Below are 11,801 nucleotides of genomic sequence, written 5' to 3'. Positions count from 1 at the left end.
ACAATAGGTAGAGTAATTTGCTTTGCATGAAGGCTACAAGGGCTTCTTGACATAATGTATTCACTATGCCAGATGTTTGTTAGACTTTCAATAAATAAAGCACATGTCATTTCTATTGATAAACTCATGAGAAAAAAATGATCTGTGAATGGTAATGGATCATTCGAGATGTATATGATAATAGACAAAGTGTTTTATGTGGTTGTGTTAATTAAAAAAAAAAAAAGGATCTCTAGTCAGTTGGTTTGGATGCCAGTAGTGCCTGTTGCCTCACTTCAAACACCTAACAAGATATGTGAACCATCAAGATGTACCATGATCCTAACTGGCATGGCTTACCTTCTGAATTGCATCTCTAAACCGATAGAAATTGTAATCTATCAAGCCTACATACAGTAAGATGGAAATAATAAACACAAGAAAAATGGGATCAGTTTTTAATTCACCTTGTTTAGAAAAACTTTCTTCTCTCAGTAAGCACACAAGTGCCAAATACCTGTAGTGACAAGTGCATACAGCAAGCTAAACTGGTAGTACCGGCTTTACTGGTTTTACCTGTTCACTTCTCTTAAATACAATACAGTACTGTTGTTCAGCTTGATGATGGATGAGGACTTTGTATCATAAGCTGCACTGTCAATTTCTTCCTGAATACTGTGTGCAGTAAAGACAACGTGATGATTACAGTCTGTTACTCATCCACACCACAGACATACCCATATATACAGGAGACGTCGATCACCACATCTATCATATCACAACACAGTTCGTATGTCTGCATGTCTACCGGTGAACTATATTGAACAAGATTGTACCACTACAATTATAATCATTGGTCTAGTGTACCTGTCTGTGGCAATGTAGATCTTACTGACAACGTCAAATAAGAATGCCTTCTCGATGCCTGAATGCTGTAGGTGAACAAGAGTAATTGATCACTAATACAGCACATAATAGGGAAAACCTAAATTACTTTCTACCAATTACAAATATATCAAATGGTACGGTAGTACCGTTTAAGTAGGGATCCCCAAAAATTTCACGTGCCACCTAAAATTCCACCTTTGAAAATCATCCCTTTTGAGACAAAAATCAGCATTAATTATAACAAAACACAGGTGGTCAGATATATTTTTTTTAAATCGCCAAAACTTGGAATTTTGGACTGCCCGACTGACCACAGTCGCAAGGCTAGAAGCCAAACAAAGCAGCACATGGCTGCCATTTTACGCCACAATAACAAAATCACAAGTAGGATGTGCCTTTTGGGGTTCCGACGAGTGTAGGCCTTCTGCACCTTGTCTTTTCTTTTATCTTCAATCAGCCTGCTTCTTCATCCAATGAAACCATATCAAGGCGTTAATTTTCCGTATCAACACTTTCTTTCAGCAACATACCGTATATCAATTAAATTTGGCGAAACTAATATTTGGCGATTAGCTAAAAATTTGCAGTTGGCGAAATTTTAATTTGGCGAAATGTTTACTCCTGCATGCCACCCTTTCGATTAGAAATGAAGGGGTGGCCGCGCCAGACATGCATGTGCACGAAGCTCAATGATACTGTAGCAACGATCGAAGCACGCTGCTCCAAAATCTCATCCTTCAGCTTTTTTAAATACTTGTCTTTAAACCTCCTTACCGTAGACTCGTTTATCTCGATTCCCCAAGCTGCGGTGTAGTGTTTTGCAGCATTAGTAGCACCATTCTCTGCTGCATACTTCCCGATTAACGCACGTTGCTCTTGGAGTACGAATTGTACTGTCCGCGATTATGAGACTTCTCTGCTACAGTGCTGACAGCATTAGCAATGGACTTCTGAGCAGCTTCGATATCTTTCTGAGATGGCTTAAAGCTTGGTCGCGCTTCTCTTTTGACATACTTATTAAACATCACCATTTTTAACGAAGTTACACGTGTTCAGCCCGCTAGGCGTCTCAAAGTATTAGGAGCTGTTGCTAGTAACGGGGGGGTTGGTACTAGGGGATTCATTGGACTAAGTTGTGAACAAGAAACGTCTGAGGGCTTGGTTCATGCTGAGTGTCACCGGTACAAAAAATGTAATATTGGCGAAATTTTAATTTGGCGAATTGGTAACCATTCGCCAATTTCGCCAAATTTAGTTTATCGCCAAATTTAATTGATATACGGTATTTAGATGCCACAGAATTATTTCAGAGTGGACTTCAGAAGCGCTTCAGTCCTGTATAAGAGGTACACTAGCTAGATATCTGCAAGTCTGTGATTGGGATGCTGTTCGCGATAGGTTCGCGACCACACCCATCAAATAAAGATCTAGTGGTCTATAGCGATAGAGTATGGAGACCATGTACACCTCTTAACAATCTAGCTATTCATTTTACTTAAACAGAAAACAAGATGACCTCACCCTTTATTGGTCTAGCTAGCTGCACACCCCTTGGATGACTCACAATACTCTAATACAACAGTCACTCTAATACAACAGTCATGTGCATGATATTCTAATAGAACAGTCACAAGTTACACTGTAACTAGCTGTGCTACAACAAAAAAACTAAACATAGTATTGTTAATTTAAAAAGAAGTAGGGATCTATGCAACAAAAAGTAGTGAAACAAGATATGAATGATGGTATTACAGCATAGCTTGATGGGAAAGTCCCTACTTTGGCACATTAGCTATAACAATTATTTTGTTCAGTGCCAAAGTAGGGACTTTCCCACTGAGCTATGCTGTAATACCATCATTCATCTTCTTTCACTACTTTTTATTCCTACTTTTTTAACATACTAGATCCAAATTTCCATTTTTTTTTGTAAATATGCGTGAATTAGTTAGTTCTAAAAATCTTTTGTAGCTAGTAATTTTCATAAAGCAGACACATATAATCTCTTTTCTCAACAGCCAACGCAAAATTGAGGAAGAGAACTAGCTAGCTACCATTCTGTACAGTATGTTGGCTATGACCTATATTACTTCACCTACGGGACAGAAAATAAGCAGCTTTATTAACAAGGTGGCCCTGTTATTGAAAACCTCATTAATGTAGCTATAAAGACTGAGGCCTCATTATTGAGGTGTTACAACAAACTAAAGGTTACTGGTTACTAGCTTGCTGTAACATTTAATTCATGTTTGAGTTTGAGCCATATACATTCAGACTTTTACTGTCTCCGGTTGCTTTATTGAGGGATTGTTGCAATGGTTTGATCCTGTAGAATGTGGTTACTAGCCGTATTAATGAAAATTAAATCAATTGAGACAGCATGGAAATACATTAATGAAGTCACAATCTGATGGATTGTGGCCACAGTCTCATCTGGTTGTCTATAGGGGTATATTATTCATAGCATTGCTACTTGCTATTCCCTCGGTTTGAAAATCTTGGCCACAAAAATACAGTCGGTACAATTGTGGCACTAAAGAAAGTTTGCTGAGAGAAAACCTGGCATGTTTTCAAAACTATAGTTTTTATTTTTTATAAAACCCATTAAAAACGAAAAATACACTTATAGTGTTAGGGTTGTTCATGGGTGGAGCAGTTGTTACTTCCCAGAATGGTGTAGGGAAGGGAAGATGGGGAACTGGTCAGGAAATGGTGGGCTGTTAGCAAAAAGAAATGGAACACAAAGGAGGACAAATTGTATGTACTGTGGTATTCTAAAAGGCACCTGTCTGGCTGAAGTGACGTTGAACAGTGAAAAAATCAAGCCTGTCTGAAGGCATCAGGTAGTTAAGTCCGTCAGTAGATAATTTCATTGAATCATTTTTAAAAATCTTGTAGCAAACTATTGGAAACATTTACTGAAGGTACTTTTGGGCTTGGTTATACCTAAACAATACTGCCAAGGGTATGTGTTTTGGGAGATATTTTTGGTCACAAAAACCCAAACCTCCATGATCCCTAATATACAGTACTACCGTACCACAGTGATTTGTATAGCAAAATTAATTACAGACGTTTGATTTTCAGCATATATTTGGAGATGGGACTAATGTTTCACCCTAAACTATCAATGTATAGTTTATGCCCTATTATTAACCTGTGTAGACAAATTAGGAGGCAATAAAGGAGCCATAATAAGTTTTTTCTTCTAGCTGTGTGTGCTCTTTAGAAATGAAATGAAGATGTTCAACAACCCCCTCTCTGGTTCCTCAAGTGTGCAGCACCAGGAAGTGCAGAACAGGTTGCAGATATCATTTAGAAGGGGAGTCATTAGCAGTTTGACCCCAACAGATGAAAATGGCAAAACATGAGAAGCCTGTGAGACTACCAATATTTGAACAACTTCTTAGGCTGAGACCTTTTTTTTTTTTTTTTTTTACTGTAACAAATACAGTGCACATAACATAAATATGATGGCTGAGTACAAAAAAATAATTAAATGTCAGTGAAATGTCTTTGAAATTGGTGTCGAAGGGTGGACCATCCCTCAGTTGTACCTCTCTCCCTTAAAGCTAATGGAATGGTAGTCCAGAGAGAGGGAATTATGCCCAGGAAACCATTAATAAATAAGTCCAACGAATTATATTTCGTCATCTGCTGCAACATCAAACTGTCATCCACAACATGACAAAAGGAGTAAGCATGGGTGACAGATGTTAGAGTGGGACAAAAATCCTGGAGAGGTCCTCGACACTGTAGGTCCAACAACTTACACAGCAAACCAATGGAGCTAGCATAGCGACGAGAAGCTAGAGAGGAAAAGGTAACACCACACAACCTCTCAGCCATTCTCTGAATTAAATCTAATTTATGTAAATGAGTAGCAGAAGCTCCCATAAAAACAACATTACTGTATTCACATATTGGACGGACGAAAGATTTGGACAAGAGGAGCATGATAAAATTATGGAAGACTTCCCAAACCGTAACTGTATAGTGCTGTGTACTCTCAAGTTGGATGATGTGCTCAAGAGATTAATCCAGCAGGCAGGGAAAGATCTTGTTGTGTTGACATGGGCCCAAGCCACTCTCTGTTGCTCCTGGGTGATTGAGTGGGATGGAGGACCAGGACCCTCTGGATGAGTAGGATCTGTAACCTTGGATTTTCGGTTAAGAAGGTCCAAGTGAGGATTTCTAGAGAAAGTAGCCACCAAGTGGATAGAACAGGAGAAGGCTCTGGCAAAGGTTGCAGGTGGCAGGCACAGCAGACAACCAGCACACAAATGCTACTGAGAGAAGGGTGCTCCTGCAAAGTATGGAGGCAGGATATCAGTGGTGCCCAAGACCAGCCATTCAAGCCACACACAGGAAGAACCCTGGCCTGATACCAGGCTCCCTCCAGGCCATATTGCTTGAGCAATTGGCTAGATAAACGACTGACTAATGGGTTTTACAAGTGGTCACGGGTTACAAACTGGAACTGGTGTCAAAACCAATTCAGAAGGTTGCACCCAAGAAGAACGGCCACCTGATAATGGAGGAAATGAACAAGCTCAGGGAGCAATAAAGTTAGTCTCCAACCAGTTCCTCAGCAGAATATTTGTCATCCCAAAGAAGGATGATTCTCACAGGCCAGTGGCCATTTTTCATGATGGAGAATGGAGAGCCTGAGTATAGTGAGGAAACTTGCTGAGGCAGAATGACTCAAAGATGCATACCTTTTGGTGCAGTGTGTGGGAAGGCCATCAAAGATACCTTTGCTTTATGTGGTAGAACACAACATATGAGTTCCAGTCTCTTTCCTTTGAATTATGCAGTGCCCCCAGAGTTTTTGCCAAACTCTTGACTAGTGTGACTACTCCATCAAAGGTCACATGTCATAATGTGTCTGGACGACAGTCCAGGGAGGAATTAGAATGACAACTGGGCCAAATCACATCACTACTGGAAGGCTGGGCTTTGCAGTCAACAGGAAGAAACCCCATCTGCAGCTTACCCAGACAATACAATTCCTGGGCTTCCTAGTGGACTGACTAGTGGACTCCCAGAAGATGTTGATCAGGCTCTTACCAAGAGAAAATGGTCCAAATATACAGCAGAGCAGGAACACTGTCACTGCATTAGCTGGCCAGGCCATTGGCAATATGACAGCTAGTCATACATCAAGCTCCACGGGCTGCAACTCCAGGCACAACAGGCATCCTAGTTATTCAAGGCAACATGGTTATAAGCCAGAAGGCAATCCCTTAAGCTGGAATGGTGATCTACCAGAACAGATTTATTGACTGGAAAGAAGATAGTCCACCATGGTTATAGAGACAGATTCCTCAATGCTGGGATGGGGAGCAGCTTGCAGTGGTGTGAGGACAGGCAGTCTCTAGCCACAGACAGATAACAAGAATCACATAAGCTCCTCGTAGCCACCTTTGTGGTGAAGTCATTTGCCAAGGTCACAAGGAATGCTCACACCCTGCTGAAGAAGGACACCAGGACTGCTGTCTTCTACAGTATGTGAATCAGATGGGAGGGACACACTCTCCTGGGTTAAGCAACCTGGTGATTCACCATTGACAATGGTACCTGGAGAGGAATTTGTCCCTATCAGTGGTGCACCTCCAAGGAGCAGGCAATTGTGTAGTCAACAAGGAATCCAGTACCATCCATTCCACAGCAGAAAGGCAACCACACTGAGCAACTATAGCAGTTATATACTCTATAGTAATCATACTTATTTACCTTGTAATAGCTCTGTATGGCACGCCACGGTGATGCAGCTGGACGAGCATTAAATAGGACAAGCATACAGCAATCATCCTACCTTCACTAAACTTGCTTATCTATACTCTTAAGTTGAATATTGCTACAAAACACTAAGACCTAATTCTATTCTTAGGTCAAATAGCTGGCCTTCATGTGCATATGACAAATTTATTAGAGTCACACTACCAAGTAAACAAAGTCCAGTGGTTGTGTATTTCTTTAAAAGGATTAAACTCTTTAAGGTTTGAATAAAGAGTGTAGGTAAGTAAGCTTAGCGAAGGTAGATTGTTCTAGCATGATTGGTTGTGTGCTTGTGGTTGCCCAGCTGCTGTTTGTCCATTGCCGTGACGTGCCATGCAGAGCTATTACAAGGTAAATATAACTATTTGTACAATCTGCAAAAGATTAGTTTTGCTTATTCCGTTATTCCGTATTCCCACGTTTTACAAACTCCCCTGGAAAAGTATGGCACAGTACGCTGAGGAACTCAGTACAAAGAGTAAGACACAGCCAACTAACCTTGAGAGCCATATATATCAACTTCACGCGTGACGATAGAGCCAGATAATCATGGTCGCCATTCCATGCTTTGACAGTTCTGATAGTAAAAGTGACACGTCTAGAAGGGGTTTTAGCCATAGGGATTCAATGCATGAGGACCACCCGACTAAACAAAAAAGGTGTTAAATCTGGGCAATCAACAGCGGTCAGATTTATGAGAGGACACAAAGGTATGCGGGCTACTTTATGACTCATTTTTCATTGGGTATATAGCGAAGTTTGATACTCTCCCTAACACATTATAAACTCTTGGTACTGTCCTACACATGAGAACAACTATGCTTGGACCCTACTTCAGCCACGACATTAGAGATAAGGCCCCATCCTTTCTCGACATTGACTCTATGCCATATTTTTCAGTGGACTCTGTTCCATCTATGTCAACAAACACTATCTCTTAAATGTATTGTAATATTATATGGTCCTTCTTGAATATTATGTTTGCTAATCTGATACCCACTATTTTACATACAGTATAAGTTATCGCTAAGTATACTTGACTGCACTGGCTGTATGCTTTGAATCCAACCAGTGCTACACGCTGTGATTATCATGAAATACAAGTACACAATTTTTTTTAGAAATTTCAAGTAGAGTAGGGACCATAGCACATCGATAAAAAGTACTGAAACAAGCTGGAGTAGTACACGATATTAAATCACAGTAAAACAATAAGGAGTGTTATATCCCTACTGTGCATTTCCGTTATGGTATCTTGAGGATAATATAACATTTCTACTGTGATGTACTACTCCAACTTGTTTCAGTACTTTTTATTGATGTGCTATGGTCCCTACTCTACTTGAAATTTCTAAAAAATTTTGTGTACTTGTATTTCATGAGAATCACAGCATGTAACACTGGTTGAATTCAAAGCATACAACCAGTGCAGTCAAGTATACTTATCAGTAACTTAATCTGTATGTAAAATAGTGAGTATCAGATTAGCAAACGTAATACTCCAGCTTGTTTCTTAACTTTTTTTTGTAAATAATTATTATGACTGGTGAACCCACGCATACTGCATCAAAAGAAAGAAATGGTGCCACGTGCCCCAGTTATATCAATTATTGTCTGAAAAGTGAAGTATCCTTACGCATCGTTGTCGGCTATGTTCAATCTGTTATACAGTGTTACGAATCAAGAACTGTTCAAAAAGCACCTCTGCAATCAAAGTAGCCACAATGAAAAATACGGACGATTTCCGTTATGAAGGGAAGTCATCACCACGTGCTACTGCCAAATCAACATTTTCGCTGTCAGCAAAGATGAATGGGAGGACAGTGGTAAGTCCATGAAGAATGCATTGTACATATTGTGGTATGCCAAAAGGCACTTCTCGGGCTGAAGCAATGCCGAACAGTGAAAAAATCAAGCTTGTAGCCTTAAAAAAAAACATTTACCAAAAAATATTTATTAAACGGAATTTTCTAGTGACTGACTGATTGACTGACTGACTGAAGACAAGCATAGCTCGATTTTAAAAATTCCATAGTAACTTGTTGAAAGCATTTTGGGTTGATCTGAAGGCTTGTTTGGGCTTAGTTTTGCCTAACCAATACTGTGTTATCGTCAGCTGGAAAAAGTGAGGCTGGTTTTTGGGTGATTTTTTTCATGGGTAATGCCTACACCTTTGTGGACCCTACTATACAGTACGATAGTACTGTATGATAATTGATGATTTGACGAGGGCCAAAAGGGTCCAAAGTTATATCAAGATTATATTTTTGTGAGATAAGCAAATGTAATACTGGCCCAACCCAGAAATTTATTAACCCATCCCGTGTCATTTGCTCTGTAGGACAAACTACAATTATAGCAGCAAAAATCACAAGCAGCAATGAACGCGCATCAATTTAGAGCTACTAATTGCTGTAACATTTTGTGTATCAAGAGGAAATACCAGTGTTACACTCATCTCATTCATATAATGACTTAACTTCAGGTCTTTTTGGCCCTCCTCAAACTGTCAGTTCAACCAATAAAACACTACTAAGATTAAACCTTTAACTTGATACACTTTCCAGTTTCTGATTTGAGTCAACTTTTGACATTACACTACAATAATATACTCACTGAAATTAATATGTTAAGAAGGTTTTCCAGAGTAGGCAGCTGTGGTATTAGCTTTTGTACCACTTTACTGAAGGCCTGTACAATGGAAGAAAATATTACACTACCTTCCTAACACTGTGACATTGTGTGTCTATACCTCAAATATTGAGTGATCATAGATGCTTGTCAAGTAAAAACTAAATGGATGAAAACAAGAAGGGATAAAATCTGTGCATGCACACAAACTTGTGCTACACCATACGTATGTGCATATACAAAAGCTCTAAATGATACACATTATACCACAAATACCTGGCTGAAGCTACCCGTAATTTTGTACATGCACTTACAACACAAACACATATTAACTCATGCTAACTACACAGATACACTCACAATACCTGAGGTGAATGCCATCCATTCCTGCATTAATCAGCTCGTCAGTAGCACACTGGTGTATATCCCTCTGTGTTTCTGTACACCACACACCATAGTGATGACATTGACTATAACATGTTGCATTACATACCAATCTTCCGATCATCTGACAGTCCATCCACTTTGTGTATAAACACCTCAAACTTTATGTTAGGATTAACCTAACGAGAGAAAAAAGCTTATAACATTGTGCACACACACACACACACACACACACACACACACACACACACACACACACACACACACACACACACACACACACACACACACACACACACACACACACACACACACAAAAGTCCTTTGAACCTGATAAGCTCTTGTGACAGTTTGATGGAGTTTGATTAATGCCTCCCTGTAATCATCCTTTATGCAAAACAACATTATTACATGATGGAACACCATATAAGGTATCCTACCTGAGAATCAATGACAAATATTAAAGCACCACAACCACTAAAGATATTTTCTGAATCAAATGTTGGATCAAAAAAATCTATTTGACCAGGGAAGTCCCAGATTTGAAATTGCACAAAAGAGCTATTGTTGATGTCTGCAACAACACAAGGTTAAACTATGATACAATGATCAGTGATCTAACCATCCTTGATAATCTTGCTGGTGCTTTCCAAGAACAACGTCTCATTTGGTGACATTTTATGGAAGACCACTTTCTGTATAGAAGACTTCCCGCTCCTAAGATTTATATAAAAAGTTAGAAAAAATAGTGTCATATAACTATTTACCTTCGAAGTCCCATCAACAAAATCCGAGGTTTATTTTCTGGTGAGGCCACAGCAGGATCCTCCTCGTCTCCATGGCCATAACTATGCAAATCAAAATCAAGTGAAAGAAACAGATGTGTGGCCATATATAGTAGAACCTCTTTATGATGGACACTTTAAGATAGGTTGATAAAATCTAACAAGGTATCCTTCAATGGTTAAACTTTGTGATCTATGGGGACAGTTGTATTGTGGTCATTAAACATTACTCAGTGTCCTTTTAAAAAAAGTTCCACTGTACTGAGGTCTCTCTTACTCATAATCTTCTGGGAATGAGTCGACCACATTGTAACTGCCGTATCTATCGTCGTAAGACTAGACAATAAGCAAGACGATTAAGTAGTAAAACGAGTCACGTGTTTGTAAAACACTACTACAGCTTTTACTATCTACACTAACACAAATATATACCACCTATGGTTCCTACATAACACAACAACATCATTAATACCATATTACTAATTTCACGCTTTTTCTTTGGCGAGAAAGGAACGTCCTCAAGCTCCTCCAGTGTTAGGATCCGGCATGTAGTTTGCGGTTTTGGAATGGAAAATTTTCAGTCCCGGAAAAAAAAAGAAGATAATCGATGTCTGCTGCCACGTCAAGTTATCACTTGATAGATACCGAGACCAACAAGACATACACCATCAAGCATGGCAAGCAGCTGTTAGGTAAGATCGCTCCTGACAAAACGTAGAATGCAATCGTGCTTGCCACGCCTATGTTTTCCTATGCAATTTTTTTCTATGCAGCTTCTAGTAATTATTCTGGGCCAGAAGATGTTGATGTGGTGTTGACTTGTGCTGACAATGTTACACCATTTCTGGTGGAATTACTAGTCAAGAAACAGAGTGCTCATGTCACCTGCATAGTTGGGGCCTGTGTAGCCAGAAGTGTTGGCATTGGACCAGGTGGCACACTGAAGATCAGGAATGGTATGATAAGTGATTGCAGTGCATGCATTCATGCATGCCGTATCCAGGTAATACCATAGAATTTGGTGAAGTTGATGGCTGTATTGAAGTACAATTCAACATCGTGGTGGAAGAAAGGTCAGCAATAACTATAGTTAATAATGCTAACATGTATCTAATATTATGGTATAGTCATTTAGGTGTTGTTAATGAAGTAGCTCAGAAGAAGCCGCGTCCAAAAAGGAAGCTACCACAAACACCTGGATTACCAGCTCAACCTCCTCCTAAACCAGCTAGGAAAACTAGTGATGAGATTCCACCTCCAAAACCACAAAGGTCTAGACCACAAACAACAGCAGCAGTTCTGACCACACCACATGTAAGCAACAAGTTTGACCTAGACTAATATCATGCATGT

General features: G+C 39.6%; 2 protein-coding genes across 2 annotated transcripts in view; one reads left to right on the top strand and one right to left on the bottom strand.

Moving 5' to 3' along the window:
• Nucleotides 1-106: 106 nt before the first annotated feature.
• LOC136259817 (ras-related GTP-binding protein C-like) lies at nucleotides 107-11,080 on the bottom strand. The gene is made up of 16 exons (XM_066053370.1): nucleotides 10,921-11,080; nucleotides 10,726-10,784; nucleotides 10,431-10,511; nucleotides 10,286-10,380; nucleotides 10,104-10,237; nucleotides 9,994-10,050; nucleotides 9,773-9,842; nucleotides 9,645-9,717; nucleotides 9,401-9,440; nucleotides 9,265-9,339; nucleotides 847-911; nucleotides 717-794; nucleotides 556-654; nucleotides 447-496; nucleotides 340-386; nucleotides 107-283 (listed from the first exon to the last, which is right to left on the bottom strand). Exons 1-16 carry the CDS (start codon nucleotides 10,921-10,923, stop codon nucleotides 233-235), a joined length of 1,077 nt encoding a protein of 358 aa, XP_065909442.1. The 5' UTR covers nucleotides 10,924-11,080; the 3' UTR covers nucleotides 107-232.
• LOC136259795 (uncharacterized) overlaps nucleotides 10,996-11,801 on the top strand; it is a 4,260-nt gene continuing 3,454 nt past the window's right edge. Inside the window, exons 1-4 of the mRNA XM_066053338.1 lie at nucleotides 10,996-11,140; nucleotides 11,222-11,404; nucleotides 11,452-11,521; nucleotides 11,576-11,762. Of these exons, the coding sequence (XP_065909410.1) occupies nucleotides 11,056-11,140; nucleotides 11,222-11,404; nucleotides 11,452-11,521; nucleotides 11,576-11,762 (525 nt within the window). The 5' untranslated portion in view covers nucleotides 10,996-11,055. The remainder of the gene's footprint in view (nucleotides 11,141-11,221; nucleotides 11,405-11,451; nucleotides 11,522-11,575; nucleotides 11,763-11,801) is intronic.

This window comes from Dysidea avara, chromosome 7, assembly GCF_963678975.1.
Source record: "Dysidea avara chromosome 7, odDysAvar1.4, whole genome shotgun sequence".
In the NCBI taxonomy this organism is placed as follows: domain Eukaryota; kingdom Metazoa; phylum Porifera; class Demospongiae; order Dictyoceratida; family Dysideidae; genus Dysidea; species Dysidea avara.
Note: the sequence above shows the minus strand (reverse complement) of the source record. Positions and strands in the feature narration are given on the sequence as shown.

Excerpts from the sequence above, each read along its gene's own strand:
- LOC136259817 (XM_066053370.1), bottom strand. Across the intron at positions 9,843-9,993 it reads CTGTCACAAGAGCTTATCAG|GTTAATCCTAACATAAAGTT; the intron begins GTTCAAAGGACT and ends TTCTCTCGTTAG. Across the intron at positions 497-555 it reads TATTTAAGAGAAGTGAACAG|GTATTTGGCACTTGTGTGCT; the intron begins GTAAAACCAGTA and ends TTGTCACTACAG.